The 13,854-nt window shown below is 43.8% G+C and overlaps 1 protein-coding gene across 3 annotated transcripts in view; it reads left to right on the forward strand.

The window, feature by feature from the left end:
• The window catches only part of CBX1 (chromobox homolog 1), a 48,930-nt gene extending 38,811 nt beyond the window's left edge, over positions 1-10,119 (forward strand). For 2 of the 3 annotated variants that reach the window (XM_011999348.1, XM_011999347.1), the window contains exons 4-5: positions 909-1,003; positions 4,104-5,630. In XM_011999348.1, the coding sequence (XP_011854738.1) occupies positions 909-1,003; positions 4,104-4,248 (240 nt within the window). In that variant the 3' untranslated portion in view covers positions 4,249-5,630. Of the gene's footprint in view, positions 1-908; positions 1,004-4,103; positions 5,631-10,084 lie in introns of those variants that run through there. The other variant, XR_001008135.1, reaches the window with a different exon arrangement.
• The last annotated feature ends 3,735 nt before the right edge of the window (positions 10,120-13,854 follow it).

Genomic DNA, 13,854 nt, shown 5'->3' on the forward strand with positions numbered 1-13,854 from the left:
CTGGGACTACAGGCGCCCGCCACCTCGCCCAGCTAGTTTTTTTGTACTTTTTAGTAGAGACGGGGTTTCACCGTGTTCGCCAGGATGGTCTCGATCTCCCGACCTCATGATCCGCCCGTGTCGGCCTCCCAAAGTGCTGGGATTACAGGCTTGAGCCACTGCGCCCGGCCAATCTCTTACTTTTTATCCATGGTACAGGAGCAGTAAATGGGATACTTGCTGGGGACAGATAAAAGGGCAAGTGAATTCATTCTTGTAAAAAACGGTTTTCAATGTTTAATCATTAAAGGTGTGAGGTAGCTATTTTGACTTAATCAGTACCTTAAAGTAAGTTGTTTTTTGAGAGTGAAGAGATAGGTGTAAACATTGATTTTGCTTGGGCTGTATGTCCCTTTTCACATATGGGAGAATCTCATGCGCTTCAGACATTGATGAATAATCACTCCAAAGAATTCTAACAGCTCTCTTATTTTGAGCCAAGGTATTGGTGAAATATTGGCAAAAAAAGTTTGTGTTTGGGCCGGGCACAGTGGCTCACACCTATAATCCCAGCCCCTTGGGAGGCTGAGGCGGGCGAATCACAAGGTCAGGAGATCAAGACCATCCTGACTAAATGGTGAATCCCCGTCTCTACTAAAAATACAAAAAATTAGCCGGGTGTGGTGGCATGCGCCTGTGGTCCCAGTTCCTCAGGAGGCTGAGGCAGGAGAATTACTTGAACCCGGGAGGCAGAGGCTGCAGTGAGCCGAGATCGCACCACTGCACTCCATCCTGGGCAACAGAGATTCCGTCTCAAAAAAAAAAAGAGAAGAGTTTGTGATTACATTAATCAGAGACACAGGAATAGTTCCAAGTCTAGATAATAGTCCCATATAGATAAAATTGTTCTACCAATCTTGTTTTTACAGTCAGAAAAGCCACGAGGCTTTGCTCGAGGTTTGGAGCCGGAGCGGATTATTGGAGCTACAGACTCCAGTGGAGAGCTCATGTTCCTGATGAAATGGTGAGTCGGCCAGTGGCTTTGTGTGGTTGTTTTTTTTCTTCTCCCATTGGTTTCATGCCAGAGGAAAAGAGCTGGACCTTCGAAATTCCAATCACCCAAGTGTGAAATTAAGATGGCATAGTCCTTCGATAGTGACCCTCGGCCTGACTGCCAACCTGGACTCATGAGTTACAGGTAGGAGCCCTTAGGAATCCTAGGTCTTTGCCCATATTTTTAGGAGGTGGGAGACAATCTAGAGTGGAAAGAGTGTGGGAAGGAATTACATTTCATTACGGTAAATAAAAGGGGAAAAAATGAAATGTGATTGGACCACCCTCTCTTTCTACCACCTCCTTAATAAAGATGAGGCTGGCCCCAGAATCAGAAACTCTGCTAAATTCTCAGGGTTAGGAAAGAATTTGTAGTTCTTCCTTTTGTCCTTAATTGTTGGATCCTTTTCAATTTGTGCAGATTCTACAATTACAGGATCAGCCAGCAGGGGTCAGCAAGGCTCCTTAACTGCTATTAAGCATAGAGCAAGCCTGCTTTTTTCCATTATGAGTACAAATACCAGTGATAGTAACACTCCATGCAACAGCCTAATGAAGATAGTTATCCCAGCAATCTCTGTAATTTTCCTACTCTGTCAAAAGAAGGCCATTCTTCTATTTCTTGCTGATTCTCCCCACAAAGTGGATAGCAATCATTGTATTTAAAGTTAGGAAGGAATAATTCTAAGCCATTGCCAATGAAGGCAGCATTCTACAAACTTTGTCCTTTAAAATACACACACACACATACAATGTCTGTGGAGCTTTGTCCTTTTGTCAGTCCAGAACTTACTCTGAAACTTGTTTCTGTACTAATATCTTATTTTACAGTATGGCTGGAGGGGCCTAACTTTAGCACCACTGAAAGCCAGAGTCACAACTACCTACCTTATTCTCTTCCTATGTATTCCTTAGGCGGTTACTGAAGCTGCCCCTCTTTTAGCTGATTTATTGTTAACCTATAGGAGAAAAGTTCATTTTTAAGGTGCTGCTTATGGGGTGGGAGAAGTTACACCATGAGTTACTCAGTCTAGCTAGAATATACTTTTTCTGCATGTGACCAGTGTGAGTTACAGTAGTATCTCCATATTGCTTAAGATTTGCACTCCTTTGGTTGACTTACTACTATCTTTTTTTTTTTTTTTTTTTTTTTTTTGAGACAGAGTCTCGCTCTTTCGCCCAGGCTGGAGTGCAGTGGAGCGATCTCAGCTCACTGCAACCTCCGCCCCCCGAGTTCAACGATTCTCCTGCCTCAGCCTCTCAAGTAGCTGGGATTATAGGCACGCGCTACTACGCCTGGCTGATTTTTGTATTATTAGTAGAGATGGGGTTTCACCGTGTTGGCCAGGCTGGTCTCAAACTCCTGACTTCAGGTGAACCACTGCACCTGGCCGACCCACTGCTGTCTACAGGTTAAAACTGGATTTGACTATAAGACCAAGTACATTTTAAAAAGTTATTTTACTGGAGAATAGAGATTTTTGTATATTTCCAAAAGTAGTAAATATTTCTAGGGAGTGAAATGACTGAATTTAACTCAATGCGTGTTGTTCAGCTGTTAGCAAATGGCAGCATGCTTCAGATTCCCATTTCCCTCCCATTCTCTTGGGTCCATTGTTCAAAAACATAGATTATCAGCTTACTCTTCTGCTCCATGGGACTGTGTGGCTCTGGTTTCCTGTTGTTGAGGTTTTGGAGATTTGGGGTGGTGCTTTGTCAGAGATCTCATCAGGTGTCTCCTGCTTGCCTTATGCTACTGCTTCTGTCTAGGACATGCCTAGTAACCTGAAGACAATAGTTTTTGGGGTTTTTTTTGTTTTTTTTTAAATGAGACAGTCTCGCTGTGTCACCCAGGCTGGAGTGCAGTGGGGTGATCTATGTTCACTACAACCTCCACCTCCCAGGTTCAAGCTATTCTTGTGCCTCAGCCTCCCGAGTAGCTGGAATTACAGGCACATGCCACCATGCCTGGCTAATTTTTGTATTTTTAGTAGCAACGGAGTTTTGCCATGTTGACCAGGCTGGTCTCGAACTCCTGGGCCTGCCCACCTTGGCCTCCCAAAGTGCTGGGATTATAGGCATGAGCTACTGCTCCCGGCCTCAGAGTTTACTCCTAATTCCCTTATAATGTGTATGATTTTCAAATTTTGAAAACATTTTAAAATTTAGAAAAATACAGCTCCCTCATTTCCTACCTCCCAATGCTGAAACATCATTTCAAAGCACCTGGAAGTTGTGTGAGGATAGCATTTGGAAGTGTCAGTGTAATTACGATTATGCAAAAATGTGTCCACCTTCATTTGCTCTGGCCAATGCCAGATGTGGTATTTAATCCTATTACAGGCCGGGCGTGGTGGCTCATGCCTGTAATCCCACTTTGGGAGGCTGAGGCAGGTGGATCACCTGAGGTCAGGAGTTCAAGATGAGCCTGGCCAATATCTTTAGTAAAGATGGCAAAACCCCATCTCTACTAAAAATATAAAAATTAGCTGGGCGTGGTGGTGTGCACCTACAATCCTAGCTACTAGGGGAGGCTGAGGCAGGAAAATCGCTTGAACCCAGGAGGCGGAGGTTGTGGTGAGCCGAGATCACGCCACTGTACTCCAGCCTGGGCAACAGAGTGAGACTCCATCTCAAAAAAAAAAAAAAAAAAAATCCTATGACAAAGCCAGGATTTCTCCGTGGGTTCTTATCAGCTGGGATATGGCTTTTGGAGGAGTGTGGTATCTTCTCTTCCCTCAGAGAATCTAGATAGCCTCTCTTCCTTCAGAGAATCTAGAGAGTCATGCTTTTGGGGGCCTTGCCCAGATGTTCAGATGTGATCGGTTAAGTCCATTGACCTTACTTTTGACATACACGAATCCTGAGAGGGAATTTTCAACAGGAGAGGATGTCACTCTGAGGATGTCACTTAACATAAAATTGCCAGTAAATGCTGCTTGGGCCACATTTTCGTTGTTCCCTAGCCAATTTTATAAAATTACTATTTTTAAAGCACTATCCCCTGGGTTAGTGCTTAGGATAGACCACCAGCACCTGATCTCAAAGTCTCTCTTTGCTTTATTCTGCAGGAAAAACTCTGATGAGGCTGACCTGGTCCCTGCCAAGGAAGCCAATGTCAAGTGCCCACAGGTTGTCATATCCTTCTATGAGGAAAGGCTGACGTGGCATTCCTACCCCTCGGAGGATGATGACAAAAAAGATGACAAGAATTAACGCTCCTGAGTACCAGCCCCTGTCACATCTGACTGGGTTTCAAGTGGGAAGGGAAGGAGTTCTACTTGTCTTGGCACCATAGAGGTGGCTTGAGAAGATGTCCTTTGAAGAGCCAGTATAGTTTCTGTGCCCTGCAGCAGCCCAAGTGCTTTAAAGCCGTTTCAAGCTGTATAGTTTGCACACCCATCCCAGTGGAGGGGAAAGGGGATAAGTGTTTCAAGGCAACCTTTTCTGCACTTTGCTGAGAAAAGCAAAGGGCCTTCTATGAAGGACAAAACTTGCAGAATTGGGTGTGTGGGAGAGCAAAAAAATACTGTAGATCTTCAAAGAGCATCTCCACAACCCACAGCCTTCTTCCCAATAGTGTTAACTCTGCATTTTTACAGCGTAGCATGTGTGTAGTCTTTGGCTATTACTGGTGTATTATTTGGGGGAGGGATGGGGAGGGGAGAAAGGGAGATGGGTAGCATCACTTTGATTAACATTTGGGGCCTGATAGGGGAAATGGTGACGCAATGGAAAAGAACAGACAACTAATGATTTGCTTCTATGTCCAGAATATTTTACCTTAAAAAAAAAAAAAAAGTCATTGGCACCATAAATAAGGACTGTGAGAGACTGTTTAAAAGCTGTGAATGTCTGAAACCTATAAGCCAAGGTGTTCCCTGCCTAAACTTATTGCTGTTCCCACAAAGGACTAAGCCAGTTCATAAGTTACCAAAGTTGCCATTTTGGAGATGGAAATTGATGAGGAGGGAAAGTCTTTTATTGGAGAGTATACAGTACAAGCAGATCATTCTGTCTCAGAGGTGCTAATACAATTAGAAGACCCTTTCTTTTCCAGTAACGAAGTTATAAATATCAGCTTGTTCATCCAAGCCACTGGCTGAGGTGTTAGGGAAGAGGAAGAGGGTGGTAGAGGAGATAAGACAGTAGGGAAAGACAAGGGCCCGTGCTCTTAGTGGGGAAACCTCTTGGAGCCATTCTCTTTTTTGAGCTTTGAACTCTGAAACCATTGTTGGCTTCAGTCACTGACAGCACAAGTTTCACTGAATTGATCTAAGAGTTTAGTGATTTCAAAAGCCTTGGTCTCAGGAGAAGATTAAACTTCCATATTGGGCAGTGGTTCACTTTAAAACACACACACACACACACACACACAATTTTTTAAGAAATCCTAAGAAGTAACTGATACCCAAAATGCTCTGTCTTGAGTCATGAGATCCATCAGTTCTTGATATTGTCTAGACTTGCATCTAGAGCTACATTGTAAAATCCTTTTAGGCATGTGTTAGATTTCTGTGTAAACTTTGTTTAAATGTAAACTTCATACTACACTGTCAGTTTTTGTCTTAATAAAACTATAGATTTATAATCCCTGATTTCTGTCTTAAGTCTTACCAGGAACTCTTCTTGCCTTATAGGTTCAGCCTGTTGGAAATGGCTTCCTCACTTGGATGGTTTTATTTCTTGAACACTGTAGGCTTGAAAATCTAGTGTCTGGCCTGAATCTTTAAGTGGTCGCACCATATTAATTTAGTAAATACTTAATAGGCATTTATCAGGTGCTGCAGAGATTGTAAAGATGGTCGCATCATGCTGTCTTCAGTATTGCCAAAAGTTTATTGAGCACTCCTGACAGCACTTCCAAACTATGGTACATTTGGAAACATGGGTTTTTAAGTTAGGTTTAGATCCTGCCTCTGGTATGTAATAGATTATATGACCTAAAATCTACTTATCCAAAATTTTCCAGGAATTGGCCCCGTGTTTGAACACTGACTTAAAATGTCATTTTTTGCCTATGATTTTTTTTTTCCTTTTTGAGACAGGGTCTTGCACTGTCACCCAGGCTGGAGTACAGTGGTGTGATCTCGGCTCACCACAACCTCTGTCTCCTGGGTTCAAGCGATTCTCTTGCCTCAGCCTCCTGAGTAGCTGGGACTACAGGCGCGTGCCACCACACCTGGCTAATTTTTAAATTTTTTTAGTAGAGACTGGGTTTTGCCATGTTGGCCAGGCTGGTCTTGCACTCCTATCCTCAGGTGATCCACCTGCCTCAGCCTCCCAAAGTGCTGGGATTACAGGCGTGAGCTACTGTGTCTGGCCTTGGACTTGTCTTTTTTTTTTTTTTTTTGAGACAGAGTCTTGGTCTGTCGCCAGGCTGGAGTGCAGTGGCGCAATCTCAGCTCACTGCAACCTCCGCCTCCTGGGTTCAAGGGATTCCCCTGCCTCATCCTCCTGAGCAGCTGGGACTACAGGCGTGCGCCACCACACCCGGCTAATTTTTTGTATTTTAGTGGAGACAGGGTTTTACCATGTTGGCCAGGATGGTCTCGATCTCCTGACCTCGTGATCCACCCACCTCGGCCTTCCAAAGTGCTAGGATTACAGGAATGAGCCACCACACCCGGCTGACTTGTCATTTCTGTAACGGAAATGGGATTTCCACTGAGATCAAATCAGTGTAACAGTTGAGTACTACTCACTCGTGCAAAGCATTTGTTTAAAATAAACTGATGTGTAGATACTTTTTTCAGAAAGCCGCCTCAGGAAAGTTCTCAGGAGACATAAATGGACCTTGGGAGCCTTACTGAAGGTCTGGGTCACAGACAGGCCTTCCTGCACAGAGGTCTGTGTGTGTGCCCTGGTGGTGATTGGCAGTAGCACAGCCATTGGTAGCTAATTAAGGGAGTTTAAGTGGAGGTGTTCTGGTTCTGTTCTGCACCATCGGATGCACTGAAATGAAACTACAGCCTTGGTTTGTATCCCAAATGGACTGCTAGTCAACTTTGGCCTTAACCTTTGGAACTGACTGACTTGTCATTTGTGGCATTCCTGAGCTGTTGTAAAAACTGTATCATTCTCCCCCAGAGAAAACAGTAGTACTGATATGCATGCAGTGAAAACTGAGTTGAAGCTAGATAGTCACAATTTTGTTATTTTCAAAAGCCAGTTAGCATATTACTAGATCAATGGTTTAAGGATCAACTTTTTTGATTGTTGAGACCACAAATGCAAACTGCTACAAATATAAATAGGCACAACAAATAAGTCAGCTTGAGAAAGTATTCAGAGAATATTTCTTTGTTTTTTGTTTGTTTGTTCTTTTGAGACAAAGTCTCGCTGTCACCCAGGCTGAAGTACAGCGGCACCATCTTGGCTCACTGCAGCCTCCGCCTCCTGGGTTCAAGCGATTCTTCCGCTTCAGCCTCCCAAGTAGCTGGGACTACAGGCATGCCCCACCACACCTGGCTAATTTTTGTATTTTTGGTAGAGATGGGGTTTCATCATGTTGGCCAGGCTGGTCTTGAACCCCTGACCTCAAGTGATCCATCTGCCTTGGCTTCCCAAAGTGCTGGGATTATAGGAGTGAACCACCACTCGCAGCCAAAGAATATTTCTTCAGGCAGTGGAAAAACATGTTTGTTGGACGGTTTCCATGAAATTGCACCATCATAGACCTCCTGCCCAGGCATTAAAGAGGCAATAAATTATCTCAGTTACTATTAGAAAAGGGGAGCTTGCTAATATTGTGACATCATTATTACCTGAGGTGTCTTGTACTGGTAGAGCCAGTAAAACAAAAATCTTGCTCCTCCATTGCCTTAAGTTTCTATTTAATATTGTAAATGGTTAGAATAGTGATCACAGAAACACCCTGACAGTGCTGAGGAATAATTGTCCCTGCATTTAATATTGTTTGAAAATTTTGATGACCAATTTTAAGTAATTTTTAGCAATTAAATTTTTATTTTTTGCGGGGGGAGAGAGATGGTCTCTGTCACCTAGTCTAGAGTGCAGTGGTGCTACCACGGCTCACAGCAGCCTCATCCTCCTGGGCTAAAGAGATCTCCCACCTCAGCCTCCTGAGTAGCTAGGACTACAGGTGTGTGCTGTAATGCCCAGCTAATTCTTTTTTTTTTTTTTTAAACTTTTAGTAGAGATGGGGGTCTCACAATGTTGCCCAGGCTGGTCTCGAACTCCTGGGCTCAAGCAGTCCTGTCTCTGCCTCTCAAAGTGTTAGAATTACAGGTGTAAGCCACCGCACCTCGCCTAATTAAATTTTTAAATACCTATTTTCAGATATGACTTTATATTCCAGAACTCTCAATTCTGTGGTGGTCATAGACTTGGCTCAATTTGATCTTAAACTTTCGCCATTTGAGATTTGTCTGTGTGCTTGGCACATCTTTATGGACTGTGGCATTGGGAATCTGCATTATAAAGCAATTATTTCTCATAGTAAAAGGGAAAATGATGGCTCAGATTAATGTGCAAGTTGGGTCTTCTGATGAAGATATGTCCTCATTTATAATTTAAAGCTGATAGAACTGAACTAAGTCCAGGCTCAGTATTAGCATTCAACTTAATAAAGGAGTCTTGGCTTTCAGCAGTAGGAAACTGATCAGGGAGAGGCATCCTAGTGTTTTGGTGTGGGATTACAGGAGTTTGTTAGAGGAGAGCCTAAGATCCCAAGACAACTTGTCAGTCTGTGGATCTGCATATCACCTTGTTTTGACGATGTCCAGCACTGAGGTTTTTTCCCCAAAAGTTACTGCTTTCCTATCTAGTATGTGAAGTTTAAAGTTACTTGTCTCTTTTATGGATGACTTAATTGACCTTGGCCTTGTATGTTTACTGTCGAATAAACTGCTGAATGTTGAAAGCAAATGAAATGTGAAACAAAACCATCCTGCTGGGATGAAAAGCACAGTTGGCCCTGCTTTGTGGGGGCAAGCAGAGCAGTGCCTTTTAAAGGCTTTTTTTTTTTTTTTTTTTCCCCTTAGGCTAATGAGGTGGCAAAAGTGAGGGAAGGCTGAATATCAAGTTTAGAATAGGTGCTGACAATTCAGCTTCTATAGTTTTTGGTTGTATTAAATAACCTGTTTTAAAATATACCAGTGGCACAACTGGGTCTGCCTTGTGACCTTGTTGGTTTGTATGGTGGTTTGTGATAGTACCAAAGCCACTGTTTACCCCAAATGGATTTTTAAATCCTAGCTGACTTTGACCAAGCCTGCCCTTTTTGCTATTTGCATAGTTAGGGTCAGGCTGGGCAACTTTGAGGCCTGGCTTTGGGACACTAGCCCATTGCTTCAATTACTGCTTTAGCCCCTAACTGAGAATTGGAAAGTTCAAGTCAATTGTATTAGCCCAGTTACACTTGTGTTTGACACAAAAGGCAGAATGCCAACTCCTTGGTCTATTCTCCACCTCTCCCCAAGTGAACTAGATTTTTTGTTTCCTTAGTTGAAGAGCATCTAGAATTAAGTAAAAAATACTGTGCAACCTATCTCCATTCTGCAGTTTAAGTTAGGCTAGAAAAGAAGCAGCTTTAAGACTGGGCGCAGTGGCTCACACCTGTAATCCCAGTACTTTGGAGTCCGAGGCGGACAGATTGCTTGAACTCAGGAATTCAAGACCAGCCTGGACAACATGGCGAAACCCTGTCTCTACTAAAAATACAAAAATTAGCCGGGCATGGTGGTGCACGCCTGTATGCCAGCTACCAGGAGGCTGAGGTGGAAGACTAGCTTGAGCCTAGAGGCAGTTTTACAGTGAGCCAAGATCATGCCACTGCACTCTGGCGTGGGTGACAAAGCTAGACCCTGTCTCAAAAAAAAAAACACCAAAACAGCTTTAAGACCTTTGTTGGTATGGTGTATTCAAAAAGGAAGACAAAGATTTCTATCCAGCTAATTTTTGAAAACAGCCCTCTTTTGCAAGGTACCAGATTCTCACACTACTCCAGAGACAATATGTGTACTAAATTCTGTTTCTCAGCTAATTCAGGCAGACACGAAGTGAACAGAACAAGGACTAGAACTTGTAGTGTTAAGTTTCACACATACCCCATAGTCCCCAAATGCTCATTCTCCACTCCAAAGTTCAGAGCCAGAGGCAAAGAAGATGATTGACTTCAGTGTAATACAATAAAGGTAAAAAGAAAGGTTATTTTGGTATACTGACAAAATGACAAGTTGAAGGTTTGTGGGTCCCTTTCACTTAACAGAGGAGAATCTGTGATAGAAAAGGCTTAACTACTCACGATCATGAAGCACATGGGTTTTGCTACAGAATTTCTATACTTGGCTGGGAAAATGACTCAGAAGCAGACACCAATCTAGTACCTGTGTTTGTATACATATGGTACATCAATATGGAAACAGGCTTCTTGCTGTCCACCTGTTCACCACAGTGTGCCCTAAACTATATTTAGTGTGAGCTTCTAAAGTTGTTGCTCTTGGTCAGTGCCTACAGGATGAGGTAGGTAGTGGACCTGAGGATGGATACTGGGGATGTTTTTTTCCATAAGGAACTGTTTGCCAAGCAAACGTGAAGAGGGGCAGCAAGATTTGGTTTAGCTGGGGGTTATAAAAGCAGGGATGAGGCCAGCTTGACAAGGCTCTATGGAAGCTAACTCCCTGTTCACCAGACTAATTGTTACTCAGCTTTCCCCAGTAAGGGTGGGGAAATGTCAGCTATGGAGGCCAGTCTTGATGACACTGAAGCATGTCTCTAGATCACGATTTTCCCTCTATAGATCACTATTCTATTTTTATTGATACTGAAACAGCCCCACCTTCATTGGTGAGATCTGTGCAGGGCAGAGGTTGAAAATATGGGTCTATTTCCATCTCCTTAACATGAGTAAGATGTGAGAAAAAATCAGTTTGAATGAAGCCTACAACTGCTGAAGTCAAGACAAAGCTTTCCCACACCCACCCAAGTCAGCCTGAAGAGTTTGGTCCGTTTGTTAAGCCTAAGTCCTGTTGGTCTCCCAGCCTTCCGCCAGGACCTCTTCTCACTTCCTGCCATAGGTAGATAGCTAGTGGTAGCAGCCCTTCCACAGGCCTTACTTGAGTCCTCCTATCTTCCTGCCAGAAAGAGGCTGGAACACCCACTCTACCTGCCAACAGAAAGAGGTCAGTCCCACAGCAGTGCTGACCAACTTGGCCCCATGCCCCAGCTAATCATCATGATCCTAGACAAAACTATACATCTCTCTAATGGTGGGGGGGGGGGGGCTGCTAACAAAAATATTCCTTTTTTTTTTTGAGACGGAGTCTTGCTTTGTCACACAGGCTGGAGTGCAATGGCATGATCTTGATTCACTGCAATCTCCGCCTCCCAGGTTCAAGCAATTCTCCTGCCTCAGCCTCCCGAGTAGCTGGGATTACAGGCGAGTGCCACCACGCCCAGCTAATTTTTGTATTTTTAGTGGAGATGGGGTTTCACCATGTTGGCCAGGCTGTTCTCGAACTCTCGACCTCGTGATCCGCCTGTCTCGGCCTCCCAAAGTGCCAGGATTACAGGCGTGAGCCACCATACCCGGCCAACAAAAATATTCTTACTCAGACCAGGGACAACACTAGCAACAGGATTAAGAGGAATTTTTCAAATCTCTTAAGTCTTTTAAGTTAAAAAAAGGTTGCAAAATAAGGTAAAAGTTATAGCCTAATTACTGAACAAAAATACACAGTCATGTGCTGCATATTTCATCATTGACAGATCACGTATATGATTATGGTCCGATAAGATTATAATACCCTGTTTATACTGTACTTTTTTTTTTTTTTGAGTCAGGGTCTTACTCTGTCACCCAGGCTATCACCAGGCTGGAGTGCAGTTGCATAGTCTTGTTGCGGGTACAGGCATTGAGTTACTGCACCCAGCCTATACTGTGCCTTTTCTATGTTTAGATACACAAGTACTTATCATTGTATTTCAGCTGCCTATAGTATTCAGTATAGCAACATGCTGTACAGGTTTGTAGCCTAGGAGCAATAGGCTGTATAGCACATAGGCTAGCTGTGTAGTGGGCACTACCATTTAAGTTTGTGTGAGTACACCCTGACAAAATTGTCTAACAAGGCATTTCTCAGAATGTATGTTGGCCGTTAAACAACACATGACTATATACATTTCTAGGAAGGGTACAAGAATATTAAAACTGAATTTTACTTTTCACAGTTTACCATTCTATATATAATTTGTGTTTAATTACCGGTATGAGTGTTTTTCAGACTTTTTTTTTTTTTGAGATGGGAGTTTTGCTCTTGTTGTCCAGGCTGGAGTGCAATGGCACGCTCTCAGCTCACCGCAACCTCCACCTCCTGGGTTCAAGCAATTCTCCTGCCTCAGTCGCCGAGTAGCTGGGATTACAGGTGCCCACCACTACACCCGGCTAATTTTTGTATTCTTAGTAGAGACAGTTCCACCATGTTGGTTGGGCTGGTCTTTGAACTCCTGACCTCAGGTGATCCATCTGCCTCGGCCTCCCAAAGTGCTGGGATTACAGACGTGAGCCGCCGACCAGGCCTTAAACTAACTTTTAGTTTTGTTTTTTTCACCCCTTTACATATCTTGGTTTTATCTGGCTTACAGACAGTAGTCAATTCCTAATTAGGAAAGAGTTCTTGTTTGATACGACCAAACCTTTCCAACGGAGACTGGGGAGTTGGGGAGAAGCTCTTATAAACTGAAACATAAGAAATCATTATTCTTAGAATTCTACTCCACTCCTTAGTACAACTCTAAACATCACTAAAGTAGTATCACTAAAGGACTGAGCTGAACCAGGTTACAGGGTGGTATCCAGGAGTTTGAGATCACAGCTTCCATTAAGGGAATCATAGCTTCTACTCCTAAACCCTGCCCAATAATCTCATAGAAGCCAGGCGCAATGGCTCGCGCCTGTACTCCTAGCACTTTGGGAGGCTGAGGCAGGCGAATCACTTGATGCCAGGAGTTTGAGACCAGCCTGGGCAACATAACAAAACCTTGTCTCTACAAAAATTAGCCAGGTGTGGTGGCGTGCGCCCGTAGTCCCAGCTATTCAGGAGGCTGAGGTGGGAAGATGGCTTGAGCCCGGTGGAAGTTGCAGTGAGCCGAGATCACGTCACTGCACTCCAGCCTGGGAGACATAGCGAGACCCTGCCAATAAAAAGACTGCCGAGTGAGTGTTCATTCTTCCAGCATCTACTGAACACCTGCCCTAACAAACATGGGCATGTGGAAGTTTCAGCATCCATGCAGAGACTTTGAAACATTACAGCTCTTCATAGGGTGGGTAGTTGAGCAGTTTGAGGGAAAGGAGATTCTAGTACCCTCAGCTGGGGAGGTTTCCTAGTGTCCTAAACCCTGGTCTCCTGCTTCTCTTTAGTGGCCCTTCTCCTGGTTACACAGTAGTGCTTGTCACATGTTAGTCGCTGCCATGGATTTCTCAGGTTTTCAACATCATGACTACACTCCAATGCTCTGCACCCCTTTGGCAGGTGAGGCCATTAGAGAAATAACAGCAGTTTAAAAATGTAGTTTGTAGCAGGTGGACAGGTAAAGAGCTGGGTTAAATGACACCTCCACCTATCCTAGCTGTGTAAGACTGAAAGAACTCTGAATCCTTCCTGAGAGGATTGAACCAGCTAACCCTATGAAGTACATGGTGCCTGATGCCTGCCCCCAAGGTTTAATACAGTATTTAAGATTTGCCTTTTAAAGTTCCCCATTGTCAACCTCCTCAGTTCTCCACCCATCTTCCCATGTGAGCTCTGCCTTAGCCACACAATGGCCAGTCCTCCCTACAATGAGTCCATTTCCTTT

Source organism: Mandrillus leucophaeus, unplaced genomic scaffold (assembly GCF_000951045.1).
Source record: "Mandrillus leucophaeus isolate KB7577 unplaced genomic scaffold, Mleu.le_1.0 Scaffold59, whole genome shotgun sequence".
Lineage (NCBI taxonomy): Eukaryota > Metazoa > Chordata > Mammalia > Primates > Cercopithecidae > Mandrillus > Mandrillus leucophaeus.